Source organism: Ochotona curzoniae, unplaced genomic scaffold (genome assembly GCF_017591425.1).
Source record: "Ochotona curzoniae isolate NIBS_2020 unplaced genomic scaffold, NIBS_Ocur_1.0 contig_1014, whole genome shotgun sequence".
NCBI lineage: Eukaryota > Metazoa > Chordata > Mammalia > Lagomorpha > Ochotonidae > Ochotona > Ochotona curzoniae.
Window position 1 is genome coordinate 37,854,835 of NW_024464920.1, and position 27,691 is coordinate 37,882,525.

General features: G+C 42.8%; 2 protein-coding genes across 5 annotated transcripts; one reads left to right on the top strand and one right to left on the bottom strand.

Moving 5' to 3' along the window:
* Positions 1-255: 255 nt before the first annotated feature.
* Positions 256-9,940, bottom strand: LOC121159144 (olfactory receptor 6C74). The gene is made up of 2 exons (XM_040984164.1): positions 9,926-9,940; positions 256-1,203 (listed from the first exon to the last, which is right to left on the bottom strand). The coding sequence occupies exons 1-2, from the start codon at positions 9,938-9,940 to the stop codon at positions 256-258; spliced, it is 963 nt and encodes a 320-aa protein (XP_040840098.1).
* A 1,170-nt stretch (positions 9,941-11,110) lies between these two features.
* Positions 11,111-26,753, top strand: ACTR6 (actin related protein 6). 4 transcript variants are annotated; one of them, XM_040984166.1, is made up of 11 exons: positions 11,111-11,243; positions 12,617-12,734; positions 13,239-13,307; positions 13,697-13,820; positions 15,348-15,483; positions 15,575-15,631; positions 19,609-19,707; positions 19,803-19,881; positions 20,833-21,004; positions 23,398-23,536; positions 26,196-26,753. In XM_040984166.1, the coding sequence occupies exons 1-11, from the start codon at positions 11,176-11,178 to the stop codon at positions 26,323-26,325; spliced, it is 1,191 nt and encodes a 396-aa protein (XP_040840100.1). In that variant the 5' UTR covers positions 11,111-11,175; the 3' UTR covers positions 26,326-26,753. The 4 variants fall into 4 exon arrangements, with proteins under 4 accessions (XP_040840100.1, XP_040840111.1, XP_040840103.1 ...); XM_040984177.1 differs by having other exon boundaries at positions 11,112-11,238; XM_040984169.1 differs by lacking the exon at positions 13,239-13,307 and having other exon boundaries at positions 11,121-11,243.
* The last annotated feature ends 938 nt before the right edge of the window (positions 26,754-27,691 follow it).

Below are 27,691 nucleotides of genomic sequence, written 5' to 3' on the forward strand. Positions count from 1 at the left end.
GTATGGGGTGGGGGAGGGGAAACTGGTAAATATACAAAGCATAAGGGTGGTTTTTTTAATTAAAAAAAAAAAAACACTGTCTTTTCCCTATGCTCTCAGCATGAGATAGAGCTTTAGGGTCAGGCTGTGTTGATTTGGCAGCCACAAGGAAAAGTGCAGGTCAAAAAGCATTGTTCTGGATGCAGACACGGAAGAGCTAGGTGCTGCACCCTGCTCTTGCGTTCCTTTACTCACCACCTTACTTCAGTGATGGTCTCACTTCAGTGAGAAAACCTTAACCTTTTTGGTCATGTGCTTAACAGCATCTTTCACTTGTTTGTTTCTTAGTGTATAAATGAAAGGATTCAGCATGGGGGCAACGGAGGTGGTCAATAGGGCTATCCCTTTATTTAATGACACTCTTTCCTTTGCAGAGGGTTTCACGTACATGAAGATGCAGCTTCCATAAGATATGGACACAACCACCATGTGGGAAGAACATGTAGAAAAGGCTTTCTTTCTCTGTTGAGAAGAAGGTATCTTCACAATAGTTCTGAGAATGTGTGTATAGGAGAGAATCACCAACGCCAGCGTGACCAGGAGTGTCAAGATGGCGGACAGAAGCATCATCAACTCTATGGTGTCTGTGTTTGTGCAGGAGAGCTGCAGTATGGGAGAAACATCACAGAAGAAATGATCTATGGTGTTGGCAGCACAGAAATCAAGCTGGAGACCCATAATGAGTGGTGGAAAAATGATCAGGAAACCAGCTAGCCACGAAGCAAAGACCAGCACGTTGCAGATCCTGTGGTTCATGATGGTCGTGTAGTGCAGTGGCTTGCAGATGGCCACATAGCGGTCATAGGACATGGCAGCCAGGAGAAAGAATTCAGTTGCTCCCAAGAGAATAGTGAAAAATAGCTGTGTGGCACAATCATTGTAAGAGATAGACCTATCACCTGTTGCCATACTAACAAGAAATTTGGGGATACAGACAGTTGTGAATGAGATTTCTAAAACTGAGAAATTTCGGAGGAAGAAATACATAGGTGTCTTAAGATGTGAATCCAACAGGCTGAGCGTGATGATGGTTAGGTTCCCGGTAACACTCAGCAGGTAGGTGAATAAAAGGAGAAGAAATATGACCACCTGTAACTGTGGATCATTGGTTATTCCAAGAAGAATAAAGGTTGTCACTGCTGTGTGATTTTTCATAGCTGACTTCTACATTGGAAAAAAAAAGAAGAAGATATTAGAAATGAAGGGCAAGGGCCTGTATAACGCATCCACTTTCCTTGAGGCTTTCCGTAAATATGTTGCTACCCACACCCAACTTCCTTGAATATTCTGTAACTCATTAGCACTAGTCTACAAACATTTCCTGGACATAACCGTAGTTCAGAATTTCACTAACTGGATACAGGTCTTTGAATTTATTTTCTTTCCTCAAGGTCTACAAGTCCAACCATTGCAAAAAACATACCACTGTATTGATTCTAAAGGAAAAACATAAAAGTAAGAAGCACAAAAACTATCCGGTACACATTTTATCCGTCCATGATATTTAAAAGTTTTTCCAACATTCACTTTGCAAGCTCATTCTTTGTGTTTATTACTCTTTTTGGTAGACTGTGCTTTTCCTTAGGGTTTGAACTGAGGAATTTCAGTCTGAAAAACCGACAAAAAGCTGACTGGAATAGAGAGAGTGGGAATTGCAGGCCCTCGTCCAACATGCGCTGAAGATAGGTGGAGAATTGCATCCTCATGGAAGCTTTCCATTCCGCTCGCCTGGTTTTCCTAAAGCCTTGCCTTTACTTTGCTTTTCTCGTTTTCTGCGCCTAGACTGTTTTGTTTTTCATTTTTATTATGAGAAAAATTAGGTTTTTTTCTAAATGTATTGCCAATATTGGTGTTGAGTCATAAATCCTGGCTGTATTACCTCACTTCTCCTGTTGGAGTGCTCTTCTCTGACGTAGTCTCCTGCAGATACAAAGCAGAACTTCACATGCAAGAATTGTACTACTTACCCAGTATGATTTGCTGCAGGTTTGCAGGTACAAAGGTGTGTGTTACAAAATAAGCAACTGAAAACCTAAAGTGAGTCGGATAGTCCCACAAGTTTTCATTTGTACTTCTGTTCTGTGTGTTTTCCCCCAGTCACACTAGCCCCCCCCTTTTTTTCTTCTGTAACTTTATTCACATCACCCCTCTACTTTGTTTCTGACTCAAGACTTATCTTTCAAAATTTTGCTAACTTTAAATTTTTTTTCTTCTTCTTTTCCTATCTTCCTTTAGGTCATGCTCAGGATCTCATGTTTATGTCTTACAAATTCTATCACCCATTCTAAAGAATAATAGTACTTTCCCTAAAATGATTGGGTCGCATGTTTAACTGTATTTGAACTTTACTGTATTTTGTATTCTCCAGATCTGGTGTTTCAAAAAAATAATACAAGCATTTCCAAGGTTCCTTACCTCATTAATCTTTGTTTTCTACTTTTTTACCCTTCTTTTAAAATTCTTTTCAATTGACCATTCTCTAAATGTCTCTATTCCAGCCAGTCAAATATAATTCATGCTCAAATATTGGATTTCATTCAGGTAATTACTGAAGGAAAACAAAAACAAAAACGTTATTTAGGGTGGCAGAGCAGAAAGCTAGGAGTGGATTTATACAGACATGCAGATCTTGTCAATTCTAAATTTGAATTTCTAAAGAAAGGAAACAATAAATTATTTTACAGCATTAGTGAAAGTACTTACAGAAGTCAAGTCTGGTTAAATTACAGCAGGATGACTGCAATGACGGACTGCAGATCCGGGAGCATCTGTGACTCTCGAGAGAACTTACGTGTGAGGTTCTTACAGGATCTGAAAACAGCTTGACATGAAATGTTCACAGAATTCTGTGTAACTCAGTATCTAACAAATATGAAATAAGATTTCTCATATTCAGGAAAATTCACACTTCGCATCATATTTTACATGTCACATTCAAAGCACGTCCTCACAAACCACCGTGTATATTTTAGGCATAAACAATGATAATTATCAGGAAGAAAATAAGAATCTACTTAGCAAAGGCTTTTTTGTACACTGTGAAGAGAATCTGTTGAAAACAGTTTCCGCAAATGCAAGTTTCAAGGATGTCTCACGGTGAAATATAGTGAATGCTTGCTTTGAAATGAAAATCTAACTGCTTGCCATTCTATTTCCACAGTTACCTAAGAAAATAATTTTTGTTGTTCTGGCTTGATGCAACAAGATTAATAAGGTTAAAATAAAGATTTTTTTCCCAAACCTTTAAGTTTTTATGCTAATTATTTTCCCAATTTTATTTTGATGGAACTCCTGGAGAGACCATTTCTGAATTTCGTATATCCGTTATCTCTTTTCATGTTGCTTGAGTCTATCGTTCTTTCTTGATTTCTCACCTAAAAACACGTTAGCACCAGTAAAATACACTTGGGATGTTTAAGGAAAAATATATTTAAGGCAGTAAGTTCTATTTCTTCTTGCAGCTTTTTATTTATTTATTTTTTAGAAAGCAGTACTCTCTCCAATGCATATTAAATCTCAATCGTATTTTCCTTGGCTGAACATAAAAATACTTATTTTTAGCTAGAAAGGAAAGAAAAAGGAGATTTCAGTTACGCTTATTCTGACGGGTTTTTGCCCGTGTGAGAGCAGCGGCCTGCTTTGTAGACCTGCAAGAACGACGGTCCCTTTTGTGTCCTGTACCACTTGTCTCAGGAGGATTACATGACTTCAACACTTCCAAAGGGAAAAAGGTTTCCCTTGAGACCATTGTTCCAGGATGAAAAAAAAAAATGTGTTTAAATTGTTTTCTGCATAAGCTGTGACCCACACCTTTTATGTGAAAGCAAAACACAAACGCACTTTTTGAGGCAGTCATGTGCAGAGCACCCTAAAGCGGTGTGGAGTGGGAAATCAGTCTAGGAAAAAGAGCAGAAAAATGAAAGTCACCCTGGTGTAGTTTGAAAGTCCTCACAGACGAGACTCAAAGTTTGGACTCTGATGGATTTGCTGAGGCGCTCACACCGTGCCGCCCTAGGTTGGGTATCCAAAAGCCGTCTTGTGGAGTGACAGAGATGTTTTCAGAGATCTGTTTATTATTGAAACTCGTTAACCATCACTGGTTAATGCAACAGTGAGTGGGTGGACATTGTCATTTAAAGATTAGAATCATAAAGATCTGAATTTCAGATTCTCAGGATGAGTGACAATCAGCTAGGTTTCCATTTACTCTCGAAGTATCCACATCCAATGAGTAGCAAATCATTAAAATGCATTCTACAGGAAAAAATCCGGTTTTAGGTGCATTTATTTACCTTTCTGCAGTCCCAGGAATGAATGTTTAAAGTAATACTAGCTGCTGCAGCAGATGAATTTTAATGAGTTTGAGGTATTAAACACCAAATATTTTAAAAACATTTTAATGAAGTTAAAGCACATACCGGGAACGCGATTGTCAGAATTACTCAATTATCATAATTAGTTGGCACGTTCACTTTTCACAAACTGATTGTATCCATGTGAACATTACTTGGATAAGGAAACAGAATGTTAACCAGTAATCTGAAATCTCTGCTTCCAATCCTTTTGGATTATTAGTAGTTTAATACTAGTCTCTCTCCTTCATTCCAACAGCCCATCTTAGAAGTGCCAGGTTCTTAAAAATATTTTATTCAGAGATTCATTTATTTTACCTGGAAGTCAGAATTGCTGACAAAGTGAGAGACAGAGAAAGAGAAAAGATTTTCCATCCTCTTGGTAATAGCCCAAAGAGCTGATAACATCCAGAGCTGGGCCAATCCAAAGTCAGGAACTTTTCCAGGATCTTCTAAATAGATACAGACACCCAAGAACTTGAACCATCTTCTGCTGCCTTCCCAGGTCATATGGAGGGAACTGGATTGGAAATGGAGCAACCAGGACTCAAACCTGCAGCCATGTGGAATGATGGCAGCACAAACAGAGGTTTAACCTACAATGCCACTGCACCAACCCCTAAAGGTAAGTTTTGACAAAATATAAAGTCATTTGCTTAAAGCAAAATAAGCGGCATAGATGTCAGATATTTTATTTGTTTGATTGTGGGGTAGATGTTTTCGTTTCAGAGATTTCTTTAATTTCCATCCACATTCCATCAACAAGACCTCAATAATGTCACCACATCTAAATACAAAGAAGCCAGGCTACATGGTGTAGTTGGGTCTAGCAGAAAGTTTGGGGAATAGAAGACCAAAGCTGTGACAGCTGCCTGATCATAATCCAGTGAACTTATACCACCGGAAATTAATAGCCTGTAATATTCTTAAAAATAATTTTAGCCATCCACCTTCAAGTGCCAGCATCCTGTCTGGGCACCAGTCCATGTCACATTCCACTTACCATCCAGCTTCCTGATTGTGGCCTGGGAAAAGTAACAGAGGATGGCTCAAATCCTTGGAACCCTGCACCTGCATGTGAGACTCGAGGAAGCTAATTTAATTTGTACTGCTCTATCCAGAATGTAAAACAAACAAACAAAGGCTGTGAGACCCTCGTGATTCAAGAAAATGACAAAATAATATGTTTCTCTGTGAACTGAGGAGCATTTGTTTGTGTTCAGTGCATGGAACCATTGCATGTGTAACTCATTGGTGGACTCTGGCGCCTCCAGGTTTCGGAGTGGAGACCTCCCTTAGCTGGACTCCTGGCTTCTCTACAAGGAAGTCAGCTTCGGTTGGAAGCTGCCGAGGATCTGAGCCCCTGATGGAGAGCTGGGAATGAATGGGAAGCTTCTACAGTGGAAGGCCATCGCTGGGATGTTAAACTCTGATGACTCCCCTCCTTCCCTGCCAATCCACTGATTCCAGAACGAACTTTCAGAATCACGTGTCCACAGTATCAAGTGCACTGATATCTCATCGGGGCTCTAACTTGAACCTATCAGCTCACTCTTGATTGCAGTTATGGGCAATGTGTTTGAGGGTTCCCATGCATGCCTCCCCCTTGAAGTCATGTCTCAAGCATGTGTCACACACCTTGACTTTAGCCTGGGCCTCGGCAGGAAAGTTACCAGCTCTAGGAGAAACTCATCTGGGGAGGGTGAGGCCCTGAGGGGTAGACATTCCAGCTCTTTCTAGCAGACAATCCTGGAGGTACCTAGGCCCCTTTTAAACGGTCTTGTTGTGGGGTTGGAGTGGTGGTTCAACAGGCTGATCCTCTGCCCTGCATTCCTTGTGAGTGACAGCTTGTGTCCTGGGTGTTTCACTTCTGTTTCAGCTCTGTGTTTATGACCTGAAAAGGCAGTGGAGGATTGGTCATGTTCTTGGGCTATTGCACCCACATGGCTGACCGGAGGCGGACCCTGACTCCTGGTTTTGGATCAGCTCAATTCCAGCCATTGTGGCCACTTGGGGAGTGACCAGTGGATGGAGGATCTGTCTCTGACTCTTCTTTTCTCTGTAAAATCTTTCAAATAAAATAAATAAGTCTTAAAGAGAAAAAAGTAAGTGTCCCTCACCCTTTAAAAAAAAAGGTAGGAATAAAGGTCTTGCTGGAATTGTACTTGTTAGACCATTGGAATGTACTGAGCCACAGTCATGACCTTGGTAATGCACCTTACACTGGGTTTTTCTCTTTTGTGTCTCATTTCCCCTTTATCCATAGCATCATCTAGCGAACTCAAACAACTTGAGCACAAATTCTCCATTCAGGCTCTGCCTTTAGGGGATCCCAAGTGAAGATAGGTAACTTAGATTTAGCAAATCAAAATGTACCCCTAAGGATGAATGTTGGTGTTTTCATTGGTGAAAGCAGCTATACACGGCAGGGGAGAGTCTCACCGAATCCCTCCATACCAGACACAGGCATGAGCTGGCTGACTTCTTCAAAGTAAGGGATGGGACAGAAGTTCATACACCGTACAGCTGCTACATGGGCTACATGAGGAGGAGGAGCCAGTCTCCTGCTTGGTTTAGATCTTGTCAGACGCTTGCAGCTTACTCATCTCCTCGATACCTGTAGTTATCCAGGGGGAGACACTTTCCTGAGATCATTTTTTTGAGATTTATTTATCTGGAAGGCAAAATTACAGACAGGGAAGGAGAGACACAGAAAGAGAGATCTTCCACTTAAAAAGTTGATCTTCCATTTCAAAAGTTGCCGCAACTGGTGCTGCCGGGCCAGGTTGAAGTCAGGAGTCAGGAACTCCATCAGCATCCCCTCTGTGCGTCTGTTACCTTCTGCTGCATTCCCAGGCACATTAGCAGGGAGCTGGATCAGAAGCAGAACAGCCAGTGTCCGCAGGGACGTCAACGCTACAGGTGGTGGGTTAACACACCAACCCATCTTCTTTGTGTTATCGAAAGCCAATCCCCTCATTAATGAAACTCTCCTCAACAACAATACTAAAAGTAATAAAGATAAGAATGTCTGCTCTTTTTTTCTTATGCATGAACAGTGATATGCATAACATGCTTACTCTGGGAGGTAAATTCCATGTTCACCTCCATTAACGAGATGTGGAAACTGAAGTTCAGAGAAGTTCAGTAGGTGGCCCTAGGTCTCAGAGCTGAGCCCAGTTGTAATCTTGGTTTGTCAGAAACTGGAGTAGTGCTATATCCTGTTCTCCATCCACTTGACTGAATATATTTTGCTACATTAGACCAGAGTTTGCTAACCTTGACATTGTTGATATTTTGCATCAGATTGTACGCTGTTGTGAGGCATTTTTGTGCATGGTAGAGTATCAAGCAGCATTCCTGGACTATCACCACTAGATGGCAGCAGCACACTATCTTACCTGCAAGTGGCAATCCCAGAAGTGTTTACAGTAATGACTGCTAAACGCGCTCTGGGGATCCCATGGCATCACGCTTCTCAACCACTGTGTGACCCAACAGAGTCACCTTTTGTTTTGATTTGGATGGAGTTCCCTGACCACGTCTGGAAGCCATTGGATCAGCTGATGTTTAGTTTTCTAATTCAGTTCCAAAGGGGTCTAATGCTTTTTTGAAACTATATTAAAACTCTGCAGGCATATTTGCACAAGTGCATGCCCACATTTTTCTGGGGTAATGATTTATGCTTTTCTTCATGGTTTCAAGCCAGTGCACGAACTCGTCCCATCAACTTTCCATCCTTCAGGCTTCCCAGTCTGATGACTGGGCCTGTATGTCTTATTTTCACCTTTCTCCTTTGTCCTAAATCCTCACAGATGTCACTGCTAGATTGTCATGAAGAGAGGCTCGGAAACATTTTTCTTCTTGTTTAGTGCATTCTCTAATGAGAGGTTATGGACACCCTGACTCCACAATTGGGGTGATTAGTGGTAGCAGTGGAGAGAAAAAAATTTCTAGAGGACCACCAAGTTGTGGAGTAACAGTTTGTGGCTTGGCAGCTTCCATTGGACTAATAGCTTAACACTGCAGCTGAGACCTGAGGCACAGCAGCACCCGCTACCAGCCTGATTTGAGCAGGTGGCTTTGCCTCATCTGAACTCATTCCCTTGGTATCTCATCCCAGAAAGGCCCATGCTGATTGCAAACCCGTGCAGACCCCTGGTTCCCTGTGTGACTTGAGCCCTTGTGGGTCTCAGGGACTGTGCTGGGCACAGTGTCTAGCTGATCCCATATCACGATCCCCAAAAGCCAAGAGAGTAGGAATGCTGCATTCTATTTTAGCCACAGCAACAAAGTGGTGCATGAGGCCATGACCCAGGAACACAGTGTGTGTGTTCCAGGCACAATCCTGGTCATATCTATCCTACTTCCTTGCCCTGGCCCAAGTTATCTTCTGGCTAAATCTTTACCATCACACCTCTGAAAGGTGGCCTGAAGGGGGATGAATTTGTAACTGGAAATATATGAACTTCATTTCACAGGCAATTCTGTTCTCCCATTGGTGGCAGCAGGCCCAGTGGGCCATCTTTTGCTACCTTCCCAGACACATCAGCTGCGTCACTGCACCCCAGTGTGGGCTTTGGGAAAATCAGATTTGTGATTTAGAATAGTATGTTCTGATAATGATGCTGTCAGTACAAACAAGTGGAGAAATGTGGCAGGAGAGAAACTGGAAACCCTGTGGTGTTAAGTCAGGTGAGAGAAAAGGCAGCCTGAGATGCAGGTGTGAGATGCAGGCGTGAGATGCAGACGGGCTGTGTGGGATGCAGGTGTGAGATGCAGGTGTGAGATGCAGACGGGCTATGTGGGATGCAGGTGTGAGATGCAGGTGTGAGATGCAGGCAGGGCTGTGTGGGATGCAGGTGTGAGATGCAGGCGTGAGATGCAGGTGTGAGATGCAGGTGTGAGATGCAGACGGGCTGTGTGGGATGCAGGTGTGAGATGCAGGTGTGAGATGCAGGTGTGAGATGCAGGTGTGAGATGCAGGCAGGGCTGTGTGGGATGCAGGTGTGAGATGCAGGCAGGGCTGTGTGGGATGCAGGTGTGAGATGCAGGCAGGGCTGTGTGGGATGCAGGTGTGAGATGCAGGCAGGGCTGTGTGGGATGGAGGAAGGCACTGATTTTGGAGTCAATGACAGAAGGTGAAGTTTCCCTGAGTGAGGGATCTGCCTTGGTGCTCTCTAGACCCATCTTGGAGATCTTAGGGCACACCACCAACTGAAATAAATACTACAGTACTTTTATAGAAGCAGTTTTAGAGACCAGAATGAAGTTTAGAGATGATAGGAAGTTCCAGGCTCCTGGCCTGAGGAAAGCAATCCAAGGAAGAAAAGATCCCCCCATCCCTCTCTCTCTGGTTCTGCTTCGCCGGCACTTGAAGTTTTAATGAGGCTGGAGAAGACAGAACAGAACGCCTTGATGGAAGGCAAACAGACATAAACAGAATCGTGTCTGGCTTTAAGGAGTTTTCCATCCAGGTAAGTTAACAGAGGGTGATAATGGTAAAAGAGGTTGATGAGGATAATTATCACCACTGCCAAGACTGGCATGCTGGATTGGAGTCAAGCTGCCACATGGGACAGTGGCATCCCACTGAGGAACGCCTGTGTGAGTCCTGGCTGCTCTGCTTACGAGCAGTTTCCTGCTGGCAGTGGAAGTGGTTGGGCCCCTGTGACCACGTGGTTGTCCGGGATGGAGTTTGGGGTTCTTGGCTTCACCCTGTCTGTTGTGGCCATTTGGGGACAAAGACAAACATTAAAAAGAGCAATTACTGTCAGCATTTTTATCATTTATTCTTCATTAAATAATTTTGCAAGGGTTCATGATTAATATTGCCACTGTGGTGCACAATAATTAATAGAGTACTTAATTGCCATGATGACTAATGAGGGAACTGAGGCATGGGGTTGCTAAGTCAGCTGAGTCATCGCGCAGCAAAGCCAGGCTTTGACACAGCAGTCTGAGCTCAGAGGCTGCCCGCTTACACTGTATGTCGGAATTCAATAACGGCAGCTCTTTGATAGGGCTGTGAACATTCAGTTGATATGAGTGTGAAAAGCGCGTGAAACAGTTTCCTGGTTCGCAGTAAGCACTGGTTTATCTCGTCTCCTGCAGTCAAGGCCCACATTGGGTGGAGAGTTGGGATCACTAGATGAACCTTCGAGAAGCACAGGCCTGGGGCATTGCAGGAGCGTATGGGGGGCACCTGATTCCCACAGGGAGAATGGAGAAGAGCCTGCCAGTCGTCCAGAAGCTTCGTTTGTTTTGGGTTCTCACGAGGAAGAGAGGCACCTCGGCCCTGAAGACTTAGGCAGCAGAAGCGGAAGAGGAGAGGGAGACTGTGAGTTTTAAAAGCAAGCAAAATGCTTGAGGAAAATTACACGTGCGACTCGGGGTGGGGGATCCATTAGGTGAGAGGCTGGGAACAGGATGGGAAAGTCCGCGTCTCCAACTCCACTCGGTCTGTGGTTTGCGGGTGATTCGCCACGTAACATCATTACCGGGATACTACCATCATGAGGACGCAAGCGCACACACGCACACAGAGACAGGCGTGAGTCCCTCTGACAAGCAAAATACAAAGAAAAAATAATTCCGCCGCCAAACAAAACCAGGTCGAGTTAGGAACCTGTGTGGGCTGACTTCCGGCGTCCTCCGTTGCTAGGGAAACCGGAAGCGTGCCCTGTGGCCACGCCCACCAACCATAGAGTGCCGGAAGAAGAGGGAAGAGCGGAGGACGTGGGAAGAGAAAAGTGGCCGGAGGTTGCTTGGAGCTCGAGCCAAGATGACCACTCTGGTGCTTGATAACGGGGCCTACAACGCCAAAATCGGCTACAGCCACGAACAGGTCTCGTAAGTGTTGGCGTGCGCCTCGCCGGCCTTCCGTCCCCGCGCGGTGGGGTGCTCGGAACGGGCCGTGCGCGGAAGTGGGCTGCACGCCTGCTTTTGGCAACGGGAAATAAGCGAGGGAAATGGGCTTGTTGGGGTGCACTCCTCAGCCTGGGAGCTGCACAGATGAAGCACCCCAACACCCCCGTCTTGGGGTCAGTCGCATAGGCTGGGGAGGCGTGTGTCCCTGACTGTGGCATTCGTCACAGGGCGTGCTCATCAACTCCGCTTTTGCTCTTAGCCGGTTCACAGAATTTTGCTTTGCTTTCCTCTTCTCCCCTCTTTCATTTGTGTGTGAAGCGGACTGTCAGGGGCTCCTCTTCCTGGGGCGCGTATGTTGAAATGCGGGTAAGGTGCTTGGTGTTGGACTTGAGGGGGGTGCTCTGTGTTAGCCGTGGGCGGGAAAGGAGAAGCGAGCCAGGTGAGAACAACTAAGGGCCAGATGCAAAGCGTGCATGCTTTATTCTCTCGAGGCTGACAGGTTGCTTCTTAAGGCTCTGTCCTCAAGGAACTGTTAACAGGTGGGCAGAATGCTGATGGTGTCCTATGTGAATAAGCAGGTGCAAAATAGTTCGTTGCAGTTGTGGGGTTGATCTGTCTTCCCCATGTGGTGTGAGTTCATGGTAGACATACACCCCAATTTGAAAGTAGATCTGAACTTTCCTACTGTGTAACGTCTTGATCTCGCTGACTGTACATCTTGGGCTCCCTGGGAACTTAATTTTATGGCCAGCATTTTGAACTGCTTCAGTGATATTACGAATTTTCCGTATGAACGTTAGACTGTGAGCTTTACAGAGGCGTGGCTTTCATCTCTGCGAGGGCCCAACAAATAGCCATCCGCAAGGATTTCTTGATGATTGAGAGAGATGAAGGGTCCAGTAAAGGACATGTCACACACACACACACACACACACACACGATGTTTTAGAAATTCTTCGGGGACCAGTGTTGGGGCACGGCAGGTGGAGTCACTACTTGGGGTCCCACATCTCATATCGGAGTCCTGGCTCCCTGTTAATGTCCCTGGGAGGCAGCAGAGGGAGGCTCCAGTCCTAGGGAGACCCAGCTGGATGCCTGGCTCCTGGCTGCAGCCTGGCCCAGCCCTGGCTGTGGTGGGCATTCGAGGAATTGAATTAATGAATGGAAGATTTTGCGTGCGCACACGCGCTCTCTCTCTTTCTCTGCCCTCGAAGTAAAGAAACAAAATTTTTAAAAAATGGAATGAGAAAGCGTTCCTTAAGATAATCATTTTGCTACTGAGAATGGTAGTTCTGTAAGAGGATGTTTAGGAACTAAATGTTTAAGGAAAAATGATGCTATTTGTTTGTTTTTAGGGTTATTCCTAACTGTCAGTTCAGATCAAAAACAGCACGGCTTAAAACTTTCACCGCTAACCAGATCGATGAGATAAAGGACCCTTCCGGACTCTTCTACATCCTGCCCTTTCAGAAGGTAACCTCGCCGTGCGCCCTTTCTAGCGTCGAGGACCCAAGTTTAAAGATAGATTTTAAGTAAGACTGTGTGTATGCATGAGAATACTTCTAAAGCTCTGAGAAAAGATGATTTAAAATTTAACCGAGATGCAACTTAAACCAAGAATTGAAATTCAGTTGTTTTGATGAAAGTAAATAGCTTGGATTTAGTCATTGTTTGTGCGTACTGAATTTTATGTTGAATCTAAGTGGTGGACATGACAAATTCAAAAAGGTACAGAGAAGCATCTCTGTGTATTGGTGTGTCTTTGGAATTCTTAGTATTTTAGCTGTTCTTATTTTGTGATTTTTTTTTTCTTTTTTACTTTAAAAAAAAAATTTCCACATACTTGATTTGCAATTCATGCAGCGTGATTTGGGGAAAGGCAGCTATAAACGAATAGGAAGCAGTGCTGTGTTCATCTGACTTTTGAAAACTGCTCAAATATTCTTAAATAACTAACTTGCTCAAACATTGTTTTAGGGCTACTTGGTGAATTGGGATGTTCAGAGACAAGTTTGGGACTACCTTTTTGGAAAAGAAATGTATCAGGTAACAAATTAGAGTATGTATTCAAATTCTGCTTCTGTGTGTTAGTAAAAAAGTGAAGATGTTAACATTTATACACTTAGGAATACATCGTCAGTCCGTAGTTGAGTCACTTAAATGTGGTTTTCCCCAGCTTTGAGTTTCTGAATTTTTACAGCATACAAGATACAGCTTCCTTGAGTCCGAACGTTAACATTGTGTTCGAGATTTCTGTTAGACACGTTCACCATCCATGTCATTTTAATTTTATCAAGAAAATATTTTTGCCTACGTATCTGAGGGTGTGAATAATATCAGACTGCTTTGTGCTATTAGGAGCAATGGTGTGAGTGTATGTAGCCTAGTGTTGATAATTACTACAAATTATAAAGCATTTTTATTTTCTCTCATAGGTTGATTTTTTGGATACTAATATTATTATCACAGAACCATATTTTAACTTCACTTCAATTCAAGAATCAATGAATGAAATTCTGTTTGAAGAATACCAGTTTCAAGCAGTATTGCGAGTAAATGGTGAGTTAAAGTTTTCATTGAAAGTGAATTATCTGAATACAAACAAGTTAAAGAAACTCTTAAAAGTCCTAATGCTAAGTGGCATTATTTAGGTCTGAAGGCAATAAAATAGAATTTTAAAACTTAGTGGGGTCCAGTGAGGTAGCCTAGCAGCTAAAGTCCTTGCCTTGTGCTCGTTGGGATTCCCAGTGGCTCTTCTTCCCATCCAGCTCCCTGCTTGTGGCCTGGCAAAGCAGTCAAGGGTAGTCCAAAGCTTTGGGACCCTGTACTTGCATGGAAGACCTGGAAGAAGTTCCGGTTCCTGGCTTTGGATCAGCTCAGCTTTGGCTGTTGCAGCCGCTAAAACAGTGAATCAGCGAATGGAAGATCTTCCTCTCTGTCTCTCCTCCTTCTCTGTGTATCTGACTTTCGAATAAAAACAAACAAAAAACCTTAATGGACACTTGGATATTATTACTGTCTTGGGTTATACTAACCAGGCAAGGGAAATGTATTTTTAATTTTGTGGAATATACATTCTATGGGAAAACTACGTGGATTTCTTTCTTTCCTTTTTTACATAAAAGTAAATGTAGTTACTAATTCTATTTTCCATGAACTTCTATAATTATTGTCATATGATATGAAATTGCTGGCCATGTTTCTGATCTCTGAAATATTTACTGAGCTTCCTTTTTTGTCATTGATGTACTTGCTGTTATTGTTCAAAATAACATTAACAGCTTTGTCTGCCAACAGAAGGGTGAACAATCTAAATGTCATTTAGAGGCAAGTTTCTTACAGGATTATATGATTGTGTACAATGAAAATACTCAAATACAAGAAGACTTCCAAAGTATTCCTGGAAAATGGAATTCAAAGATATATCTCTTTTGATGCAAGAATTTAAAAATGCAAGCATATGAAGGGCCCTCAAAGGGTTAATGGGAAAAATGTATATTATGAAAAAGCTGTGCCTGCTATTCAGCTTGCAGGTTTCAAGTCTTAAGCTGTCCACGAGCAGGCGCAGGTTAGGCCAGTTAGGAGCATAGCCTCAAGAAGCATTCTCAACAAGGGCCAATTCCGCTTCCAGGGAACGTATGGCAGTGTCTGGAGACGTTGTCACAGCTGTGATGGAGCCACAGGCACCCAGTGAATAGAGGTTGGGAGAACCTTTTCGAAGGCATGCCACCTAGGTTGCATCCTGGCTCTGCCTCTTCGTGTTGTGTGACTTGACTTCTCCATGCCTCGGGTCCTCCTCATCTCCAAGAAGGATTGTTTGAATGAAATGAATCATGTAGAGTTTAGACTGGAGCCTGGCACACACATTGCTAACTAAATTTTGTAGTATTAACTACCATAAGTGATGAAGAAAATAGTTACTCCTCAAAACCAACACACATTTGTCTTTTTGTGTTCGCTGTGAACTGTGATGCTTTGAAGTTGAGCATTACAGAGGTCTTGCATCGATTCCGATGTCGTGACTTAACGTTTGAGCTTGCTGGTTTCAGCGTTCCAGGTTAACGTGCTTCTCCGTGTTGTCCGTAGCCGGGGCGCTCAGCGCACACAGGTATTTCCGGGACAATCCTTCTGAGCTGTGCTGCATCATTGTCGACAGCGGCTACTCCTTCACGCACATAGTCCCTTACTGCAGAAGTAAAAAGAAGAAAGAAGCAATCATTCGGTAAGCACATGTGATTTTCAATTATTTCTTATTTCTTAATGTTCCTCACGTTGAAATGTGTGATAACCAAATACAAATTCTTTCCTTTTAGGATAAATGTCGGGGGGAAACTCTTAACCAATCATCTGAAAGAGATCATATCTTACAGGTATGACTTAGCTTTGGTTGTTTGAAGGATGCGCTTCCGGGGGACGAACTTCTTGAAGTTACTTAGAATTATCGCTTAACTTATGTCTATGGACAGAGTTCTGTATTGTTGTTTTAAAAAAAAAGAATCACAGATATAAATCCTAATGATATTCATATCAGAAAGCTTTCCTTTCTGGTGTATGTAACCACTGCGTCTGCCCAGAGGCATTTCCACCGTCTAGGGAATGCATTGTTTGTAATAATTTAAGCTTGTTACTAGTGGGCATGGACTTGGTAAATTAACAAGATGTATATAGAGAACAAGGGTCTGAGCCACGAGATCCAAGATCCTTATCCCCATCTCCACGTCCCACGCACTCCGCACAGAGGACCAGGCTTGCATCTGCTTGAAGATGTTCAGCCTCCGTAAGCTCTAAAGACGGGCATGTTTCTGTATTAATCAGTGTTAGTAGGCTACCATTAAAAGATGAGGAATTTAGTGCACTCAGCCATTTCTCAACTCCCTTGCATCCTTAATGTTAATTTTACTATTTTAATTTTTATTGTGTTTTAAAAACAGAATTCTTACATCTCAGTTTCAAATGTATTAGCTTGGAATGATGTGTTAGCGTCAGTATTCCTTTGAAAACTCTCCTGTACTGTTTATGAGAAAGTGAATCTACATTGCTTTCTCTCCTTCTTTCCTTCTTTCTTTCTTATAATTTTTTACTATGAGGCAGAGAGATTTTTGACCCACTAGTTTACACCCCAGACATTAACACATGGAGCCAGGGCCAGGGTGAAGCCAGGAACCCAGAATTCAAGTCGGGTCTTCCACAGGTGTGGCAGGGACCCGGGACTTGAGCCATGGCCAGCCTGCTCCTGGGTGTGCGTTAGCATGAAGCTGGAGTTGGAAGCCGAGATTCGGGCACCTTGTGCAGTGTCTTAACCAGTGCGCTGCGTGTCTGCCCCTCCTTCCTCTTCTGTCTGTCATAGCACTGCTTTCTAAAGAACAGTGTTATTGAGATAGAATTCACATGCTGTATTACAGTGGCTTTTGGTACATATGTATATTAAAACAATCAGTTTTAGAACATTTTCATTAAGAAAGCCCTTAGTCATCGCCCTTAGATCTCATCCTTGCTAGCTTTAATATTTTTTTAAGTTTTATTTTGGAATAATATTGGACTTAGGAACCTTTAAGAATACTTCAAAATCTTTTGTGCCTTTAGTGACATTATATTTACCTGTATTACAATATCAAAATGATGAAATGGACATTGATATACTACTGTTAACTACATATTGTATTCCGTTTTCACCATTTTTACATGCTGTCATTTTTGTGAGTATACACATAGTTCAGTGCACTTTTATGCCATGTATAAGTAGTTTTGGGTTTTTTAAAAATATGGATTTATTTGAAAGGTGGAGTTGCAGAGGGAGGGAGCGATTCCACATCTGGTTTATTCTCCAGATGGCCGTAATGGCACTCCTTTCAGGTCTCCCACAAGGATGCAGGGCCCAAGCCCTTTGGCCATCATTGCGTTCCCGAGAGTGTTAGCAGGGAGCTGAGTCCCAAGTGGAGCAGCTGGGAATCAAATCGTTGCCCATATGGGGTGGTGGTGTCGGAGGCGATGGCTTAAGCTGCTGCTCCACAGCACTGGCTCACCGTGTATGAATTCTTACCACCACCACAAGCAGGATACAGAACTGCACCATCCCCACCGAGGGACCCCGTGTACCATCTGTTCCTGTTTGCTCTGCCATCCCCAGTGTCCTGGCTGGTGTTCACTGGGCATCAGCAGCTCCCGGAGGAGAGTCAGTGCTGGGCTCTCACTGGGCGGTGCTCATCTGCTCTTGGCAAGGAGGCCAAGAAGGGTTATCCTGGCCCGTTTGAACACATCGAGGACCACAGAGCTGAAATAAGTCACTGAAGAGGCAGACCAAACGAGATCGGCTGGGCAGCTCAGAGATCCAGAAACAGAATGGCTTCCTGTCATCCTGGACGTTTGCTTCCAGACTCAGCCTCCGAAACGGATGGTGAAGAAGTAAGCTGGAAAGGCACGGGCAGGCGTGCCTGGGATTCTGCTTTTACAGCTGAAATACTGCACACACACAACACGCTTCAATGGATTTGAAAGAGAGAGAGACTGAATAGTTAGTCTTGAATCAAACTTTTTTAGGAAAAAAAAATTATTTGAAAGGCAGCATAACAGAAAGGGGGAGAGAAACAGAGATCTTTTATCCACCAGGAACTCCACCCACATCTCACACATGAGGGGCAGGGACCAAGTGTTTGGGTGTCATCCTTTGCCTTTCCAGGCACGGGAACTTGATGAGAAGCTGAGCAGCCAGGGTTGTGGGCATCCAAAACAGTGGCTTAACCCACCATGCCACAACATCTACTCTGAACATAAAGTCATTTATTTTGCTTTTGTTTGTTTTGTGTGTTTGTTTTGTTTCCTGTTAATTTAGACCCTTGAGCACTGATGGTCCCGGTAATTGGGTCCCTGGTACTCGTGAGGGAGACATAGGTTGTGATCCTGGCTCCTGGCTTCAGCCCTGTCCTACCTTTTAACGTTGCAGGCATTCGGGGAGTGAAGAAACCGGTGGGAGCTCCTGTTGCTCCCTCCCCCCCTCCTCCCCGCTGTTAAATAAATAAATGAATACATTTTTTTTAAAAATGGTATCATTTCAGTCCAAATTAATGATTTTCAAATGAGGATGTTGCACATTTGTCACATGGACAACCTTGTTGACTGCTGATCAGAACCTAACTCCAAGTATCCAAGTATCCGTTCTGATGAACAATTTAACAATAAGCCAAGAAACTAAAGTTACTTGATACTCTGTCTCCGGAGGCCTGAATAAGTAATGAGATAGTAAGAGATACAGATAAAATGTACTTCATTAATTCTGAGTTGTACTTTTTTCATTTTTCACTCCCTGAAATTATGAATTTTGCAGTGTTGCTTAATACCTTAGAATTGTTACAAGTTACTGAGCAGTTTCTTGTGATGAGTCCAGTGGGACATTGGAGAGAAGGTGAACCACGACACTTTTATTGTTTAAAAGGTTGAAAGGGGAAGCCTACAAGCAAGTAGAAGTTTTTTTTTTCATTTGTTGAGTGCAGGGACTGACTGAGCTATGCATAAGACACACATTATGAGGATTAAACCTTTTACAATCCTATATATAGTTGAAAATATAAAAAGTAAACATGTGTTATATAGTAAAATGTACAGTCAGCTATCTGAGGGACTGGTGCTGCAGTGGGTTAATCTGCCAGCTGCAGTGCTGGCTTCTCATAGTGTGGTTTGAGTCCTAGCTACTTCACTTCTGATCCAGCTCCCTGCTAATGTGCCTGGGAAAGCAGTGAAAGATGACACAAGTGCTTGGCCCCCCATACCCCCTGGGTGGGCCCTGACGGAGCACCAGGCTCCTGGCTTCTACCTGGCCCAGACCTTGCTGCCGTGGCAATTTGAGAATTATCTCTCGTTCTATAGCCTTGCCTTGGACATAAATAAATCTTAAGCAGAAATACATTTGAAGGAAATAAGCTCACTTACTTCTTTTTTTGGCTTTTGAAAGTAAGCCTTTGCTTTCTTGAAATCGCTCATCAAATATTTATTCAATATTTTCTATGTCTCGGTACTGTATGTTGGTTCACAATGCTTCTATAATCAGGAAAGAAATACCAAGTAAGGCCTTGTAGCAAGATTCTACTAAGGGTGGATGGGGTGGGGGGAGAAGTTGGGTGGTTGGTTTTCAGTTTCCTTGTCCAAAAACTGGACCAACAGCCTGTTCTCAGAGAAATAATGTACAGCTTAGAGATAGAGCATTTCATCAGGTTAAAAGTATTTTATGCACTCAAGAGCTGAAGATACTGAAGGGTCAGTTGCTTGAAAATTTAATTCCAGAGAAAATGTTTTAAATGACTAATATACGTTATGTTTAAATTTTTTCAGTTTTATCTTTTTAACTTTTTATCAGGCAGCTTCATGTTATGGATGAAACGCATGTAATTAATCAAGTGAAAGAAGACGTGTGCTATGTCTCTCAGGATTTTTACAAAGATATGGACATTGCAAAGTAAGTGTAAGGATCACCTAAGGCTTGGAATGTTGGTTCTTGCATGGCATTACACATTATTGGAACATTTTATAAATCTCTGTTTTGTTTTCTAGGTTGAAAGGAGAAGAAAATACAGTAATGATAGACTATGTGTTGCCTGATTTCAGTACAATTAAAAAGGGCTTTTGTAAGGTAAATTCTGAGACCCTCGGTATTTGTTCTAGTGAACCCCTCAGCCAGTTTGAAGAGCACCTCCCTTCCAGGGAGGAGGACTGGCAGGTCTGTTAGGGAGCTGTTGCTGACTGTCTTCCCTGGCAGCCCTTGCTCAGGCACAGGGTGTAACTGTGATAATGAATTCCTCATAAAGTGCATGCAGGAAAAGGTCTTCCAACCTAATTGTAGGACATGGGATAACCCTGGAGATAGTCTCATTACTTGTATTATAGCTAGCAATTCTTTTGTCTTTTTATTTAAGAACCACTTAGAAATTGACGATTTTCTTATGAAAATTGTTGACAAGGCTGATCCAAGGTTGGAATTTACTTAGGTTTGGTCTAACAGGGTCAGGTTGTAGTTGAAAAGGGCAAAATCCATAAGTCAAGTGGGTGAACAATCAGAACTCCATAAACATCATAAGTTAATTTCAAGGATAAAGACTGCGTATCTGGTTAGTTCACTTAGACACTGATTTTTGAATCAACACGTAGTAACAAAATGTAAAGTTGTAGCTTTTTTGTACAGGGAAAAAGATTTCCAACTAGAATAGAATCCAACTAGAATAGAATCCGGGTGTCGAGTAAACATTTAAAGGTGGGGGGCAAAGGGAGACAGTCGTAGGATTAAAACACATGACAGATATTCTTAGAGTGCGTCCTTTACAAACTTAGATCTGTATATCATGATAGGCAGTTTCCTTCTTTCTATTTTAAAATGTGTAGAAAGAAGCTGCCAGATTAGTTTTTGGAAAATAGCCAATACAAGTCCGTAATTATTTGTTTCAAGTTAGCAATAGTAGACAAGGTCACATTCTACTGTTTTTTGAGAATCCTGAAACTTCTGAGAACATGATTAATAGGTTATTACATATTACTACGTAAGTTACGTGTCTTGGTAATGTGCCCTAAATTTTGTCTTTTCTTTTAGCCTAGGGAAGAGATGGTATTGAGTGGAAAATATAAATCAGGGGAACAGATTCTTCGTTTGGCCAACGAGAGATTTGCTGTTCCAGAAATTCTTTTTAATCCTTCTGATATAGGCATTCAAGAAATGGGAATTCCCGAAGCTATTGTCTATTCGATTCAGAACTTACCTGAAGGTACGGAACTAACACAGTAACGTATTAACCAGTAGGGGTGTTTCCGAAAAATCCCAAGTTCTGTGAACTCTGTTTAATTAGTTTAGGCTAATAGCGGGTCTCATTTGTGGAGATTTCCACATCCCACAAGAATTGTTTGATTTGTCCTAAATTATAAACTTGATACAGGAACAGTTATTACGGTTTGTTTAAATTTGAAAAAATATATTGCTGCATGAGAGATCAAATTGTCACGTTTTAGAAAACTTTTTTCAAACACCGATCTGTACAGAACAGATCGTAACTTAACACTGAAATCATGTCCGGCTATTGAGGTAGACTGCCTGATTCTGCCCTTTAGCACTGGAGGCACCTGCAGGGTAACTTTTGAGAAGTTAGTGTGGTGCTTCATAGTGAGTTCTGACACATGGCAACTAAGTAATGTTTTTTGTTTCTGTTTCTGTTTTTGTTAAGTGGCTTTTGCTCGCTCCCTCCCTCCTTCCCTTTCTTCCTTCCTTCCCTCCTTCCTTCCTCCCTTTCTTTCTTTCTTTCTTTTTCTTTTTCTTTTTTTTTTTTTTTTTTGTTAAGATTTAGTTATTTTTACTGGAAAGGCAGATATACAGAAAGATTTTCCATCCGCTGCTTCACTCCCAAAGTGGCCGTAGTTGGCCGATCCAAAGCCAGGAGCCAGGAGCTTCTTCCATGTCTCCCATGCGGGTGCAGAGTCCCAAAGCCAGCCTTGGCCCATCCTCCGCTGCTTTCCCAGGCCACAAGCAGGGAGCTGGATGGGAAGTGGAGCTGCCGGGATTAGAACTGGCACTCATATGGGGATCACAGTGTGTGCAAGTTGAGGACTTCAGCCATTAGGCTACCATGTCAGGCCCAGTAAATAATGTTTTATTGTTATCTTCTCAGTTTATAGGTTATATAGATAATGGGGAAAATTTAGCACATGCAATATGCTTTCCTCTCATTTAAAAAAAAGCAAATAATGCTAGCATTGTAACAATGATTTCATGAGTATTTTTATCATAATTTCACATTTGATATAAAGTTGCAGTTAATGATGTTTACAACATTTCATACTAGCCTGCTTTAATGTCATAGCATGAGCCTCAACTCAAGGGCCAGTCTTTACATTCGTAAGCAGTAGCATTCAGCGGGATGGCCAGCACTCACCAGTTCCTGGTGTGTTCCCCAGTAGTGCTTTGTAGGTTTAAGGCTGGCTAACATCCTGCAAGCTGATCATACTTAACATCCTTTTTAAAAGTGTTCCAGATTGTGAGTGCTTTTCACTGCCACAGGTAGGTGTTGCACAATCAATATCTGGCTTAGTGTGATGCAATGGACCGGCTCGGCCAGGAGCAATCAGTCTGACGGGAACAGGACCCCGGGAACGGTGGGCAAGGATTCAGCGAGTGACAGACAGACAGGACAACTCAAGGCAGTTGTATCGGAGTGCATTTTGCAAAAGCAAGGCATCAACTTATATACAATAGATTATTGCAAAGGGACATTTTCTTTGTTTATTCATGTGGTTACATTTCTACAAACAGTTATTCCAGGGAGGCAAGCGGGGCTGTTGAGAAGATTGTTCTCTAACAGCCTGGTGACAGACTGCGGTTGCTGTTTCTTGCGGACGCGGTTTGGCACCAGCTGCAGTTGTAATCATTAAGCGGTTAGCTCTCATTGTGCCTTGTTCCTTACATTGGTTTTAATATTAACCTGTCTGTTTTTCTTAGTTTTTCTTCCTGTGTGGCTTTTGAAGCTATAGATTTCTACTATAATCTTCTTTTTAGGAATTCTCAAAAATAGTCCTAGGTAGGTTTATTAAAGTTAGTGACCTGACAGTTTTTATCCCATACTGCTTGCAATCCTTGTCGTCTCCTGTCAGAAGGCTTCATAGAACTATAAAGGAATATTGAGTCTTTGCTGTGCATAAATAGTATTATTCCAGCCACAAAGATAAGAGCAAAGAGAGTACAGCCAGGAATGCCAAGACCACTAGGAATGCAGCCGAATCCAGGAGGCATCCTTCCTTGAAGCTTCCGCCTCGGCCTGGTGATTTCTCACGCAGGCTCCACTGGAGGTGGTGTGACAGTGTGATTCCCTAAATGTGGGCTCACAGGAACCTCCAATGCGCCAGCTTGCGTGTTCATAGTATGGCGCCAGTGGTCAAAACCTCAGCCTTGCCTTCTGAAGGTGGCCGGGGTCATATTTCACTATGGAAGATCTCTGAATAAACTAAATTTATTACAGATCTAAGATGGACCTCAGGTGACACGGCGTCACAACCGGTAGCTGCAATTACTAGTTGCTTTTACCTACTCCCTCATCTAAATCTTTCCAGAAAGATAAGTGAATGCTTTTCTAATGGTTTTTCATCCCCCCCCCCCCCTTTGTTTGTTTTAAAGAAATGCAGCCGCACTTTTTTAAGAATATTGTTTTGACGGGAGGAAATCCCCTTTTCCCTGGATTTAGGGATCGGGTTTACTCAGAAGTTCGATGTCTCACTCCAACAGATTATGATGTTTCTGTTGTGCTTCCTGAAAAGTAAGTATTCGATGATACAGGATCAGAATATAAAGTTGACTCGTCACTAAGTGATGCACCTCACGGGCCTGGCCCAAAGCCTGGTTCTGCGTGCTGCCAGCTGGACTTCACCTGTTGGATCCTCATTTCTTCCTCTCTTTGGAATTATAGATCTTACGTCTCATGAGTTAAATAGCGTCAGGGATGAAGGATGAAGTACCAGCTCAGCCATTTGCTTCCTAATGAGAACTCGGCTAACCTGACATCACTTCTGTATAGTGAAGCAGTCCTTTGTTCCCGAGACTTTCATAGACGAGAAAATAAGGGAGGCACCTGTTTATCTGTGATGAGAACTGAGTCGTGAGTTAAGTGAGTGTAGGAGGTGCTCGTGGTTTGGATGTAGTTGTACAGTGGAGTTCCTGCGTGTTTCCTGGCTCCAGCTTCCGGCCGTACACATCCTGGGCAGCGGGAGTGCTGGCTTCGAGAACTGGCTTCCTGCCGCTTGTGGTGGAGGCCGGCTTGAGTTCCAGGTCCTGGCTCCAGCCCAGCCCAGGGCCAGCCATCACACACATTTGGATGTGGACTTAGCACATGAGAGGTGTCTTTGCTCGTCTCTGTCTTTCTGTGTCTCCAGAATAGAACAACAACAACAAACATTTAATTCATAAGTCGTTATGGAATTTTTAAAAAATGATCTATTTTAGGTAAAGTTATATACTTGGCATAAAGTTAATATTTAAAGCATTTTATCATTTACCACCTACCCTGTTTATGAGGGAAAAGAGCATCGTTTTTACTTCAGCATTAAAAATAAGGAAGAAGGGCTCATCACCCTAGTCGATCCTTGTTTCTTTATAAAGAAACATGGACTCATGAGCTGCCAGGCGCCTTGGTGTTGAGTTACCAGCAGTGACCCAATGAGAACTCAGTTCTCTGACTTTATTCGGGAGTGCTTACCCACATAGATGTCCGAGGGGCCCCTCCCTAGCGTAGAGGTAAAATTTGCAAGTAACACCTTACATATTTGACCAACCAGAATTAATTTTAGAGTTTTGTTTAAAGCTAAAGGAAAATTTTCCCAAATCAATGTGTCAGATTCTATCAGAATAAGCAGTTATTAAATATCCTATCAGTGTTAATGTTCCTATACTCTATTTTTAAAAAAATTTGTTTATTTTTATTGGAAAGTCAGATTTATAGAGAGGAGGAGAGACAGAGGAAGATCTTCTGTCCATTAGATTCACTCTCCGAATGTCCTCAGTGGCTGGAGCTGTGTTGATCCAAAGCCAGGAGCCCGGAGCCTCTTCTGGATCTCTCATATGGGTCCCAAGGCTTGGGCTGTCCTCAACTGCTTTCCCAGGCCACAAGCAGGGAGCTGGATGGGAAGCTTGGCTGCTGGGATTAGAACCGGCGCCCATGTGAGATCCCGGCACGGGCAAAGCAAGGATTTTAGCCACTAGGTTACTGTGCAGGCTTACAGAGAGAAGGAGCCTTAGAGAGGGGCCTTTCATCCATTGGTTCATTCCCAAAGTGCCTGCAGTGGCTGGAGCTGGGCTGAGGTGAGCTGATGTCAAGATTCTGGAACTCTAATTAAGGTCTGTCAGGTTGTAGCAGGAGCCTGGGTACTTGGGCCTTCTTCTGCTTCTTTCATAGGTACATTAGCAGGGGGTTGGATCAGAAGTGAAACAGCCAGGACGTGAGCCAGCACACCTGCGGGATGCCGGGACGGCAGTCGGTGGCTTAGGCTGCTGCCCACAATGGTAGCACACACTCTTAGAGTGAGAAGCGTATTGCATTTCTATCCTGCAAGCACACATTATAGCCAGAGGACCACAGGAATAGACTTTATTCAGTCTTTATTGTACAACTAGTTATGTATTTTCAAGATATATTGAATTGTGACAAATCTTCATAAAGTTCATTAAAAAATGCATATAGCTTCTGGTTCTTTTTCATTAACTTTTTAAAATCCCCTCATATAAGTAAGTGACTTTTTTTATAAAAAATGAGAAAACGCAGTGCACACAATAAGGGATACTTGTGGATTGACTTTTTTTCTGCACCTTTTTCAATTTTGAAGCTGTGAATTGGGGGGAAAGAAAAGTAGAAATAGAATTGAGTGCAAACACAGTATAATGTCAGTTGCAAAGAGCGAAGCCAAACCACACGCTTTATCTGCTCTCATTTTTTCTGTTCTTTCTGTCTCACTATATTTTGCAAGTGTTTCACTTATTAGAGACAACAAAGTGGAGCCACAAAAGCACAGGGTGCAAAGTAAGTCTAGGATAAACCCTAGGTCCAAACTTGGTCAGTTGTAATCTGTACTCATTTTCCAAGTTTCTACAATGGGCACCATAGGCTGTTTCCTGGGCTGGTGTTGGAGTGAAGATGATGCTTTTCTGCTGTAAGCAGCAGCGGGGCCGGTTATGATACGCTCTTCCGCTTAGAGAATCTGTGATGATGTGATCGTGACCAAGATGTCCTTTCTTTTTGAATTTTCTGTGCTCATGTGGAAGTTGTCTACCTTAAGTCATTTTCTGTTAAATTGTTTAGAGTTTAAATGATTTCCCTGAATTTGGTTGCCATATTTTCATTTTTAATGTTTCAGGCATCTTGTTCATTTATATAAATCGTTTCTTGTAAAATCATCTGGTTTCACTTATGCTGTGTTTATTTGCAGTCCTATTACCTATGCCTGGGAAGGTGGAAAATTGATATCAGAGAACGATGATTTTGAAGATATGGTGGTAACACGAGAAGATTATGAAGAAAATGGACATAGTATCTGTGAAGAGAAATTTGATATTTAAGAAACATTTCTGAAAGAAAATTGTAACTAGTTGTGACTGAAAGGTTTAGTGTCAATGTTTATTTTAAAGGTGAAGCACCTGTTACCTTTCATCCAAAGATACAGTCTTAACTAACTCCCTTGATCGGTGGTAACTTTTCACAGGCTTTTTAAGCAGATTAGAGGAAGCTCTGTGTCACCTCGCCCATGACGTCATGTGGGACCTTGTGAGGTGATGTCGGGTTTGCTTAGGAGACGAAAGAGCGGATCTGTGGTCAGCTTTACTCTTCACCACCGGAAGCACACACACTGTTCCATTATCTTAGAAGGTAGCTTTGCATTACTTTGGAAATTGGCGAAAGTGTTAATAGGCTGATATGATTTCTCTTTTAGACCTAGTATTTTATTTAAAAATAAGCCATTTTTATTTATACATAATAAAGTTGGAAATACTGACATGTATGATGTTTATTTCTTATTTAGAATGAAAAGGTAGCAACCAAAGCCAATTTAGTAGAGATCTTTTCTTCTCTTTTTATGATATATTTATTTGAAAGAGTGAGACAGGGAAAGGGAGACAGAGCGAGCAGGGAGGGGGATTCCTGCCTGCAGTGACTGGGCCAAGCCAGACCCACACGCCTGACGGCTCTGCTGGGGTCTTCCGTGTAGGTGCCTGGGCGCAGACGCGTAAGCCGTCTCTCCGGTCTTCTGTGTAGGTGCCTGGGCGCAGCGTAAGCCGTAAGCCCTGTCTCTCCTGCTTTTCCCACCTTAGCAGGGAGTTGGATCAGATGGGAACTTTGTGGCCACTAACTACTGTGTTGGCAGAAATGTATCATTTCTCTCATAAAGCACACTACACTTTGCACAATAAATATACTTTTGAAGTAAATCAGTTGTTCAAAACTCAATATAATCGTGTTTGTTTTTAAAACTTTCGTTTGATCCACAGTAAACAGATTTTTAAGGTGTTAAAGAACAGCTTTGTGATGTAAGGAAACACGCACCCGATAGTGACTAAGCGCAGTGGGAACTCATCCAGCTGTCTTCTGTAGCATAAAAGACATCAGCAGGGCTGGAGAAAAGCTAAACCAACAGCCTTAGGAAGGACAAAAACCAGGGAAATTGCAGGAATCTTCTAGAGCCTTGCCCTCAAATCAGCTCCCGTATTTAAAATTGTTTTGTGCTCATGAGTCAGATCCTAGCCGTCTGCATGTACAGGGCCCCAAGGCTTTGGGCCATCCTCTGCTGCTGTCCCAGATCCTAAGCAGGTAGCTGGAGCCAAAGCGGAGCAACCGGACTCAAATTGGCACCCATATGGGTTGCTGGCCCTGCTGGCAGAAGCTTATCCTGAACATACTACCCTCCAGCCCAGGTCTTTCTGTTTGTCA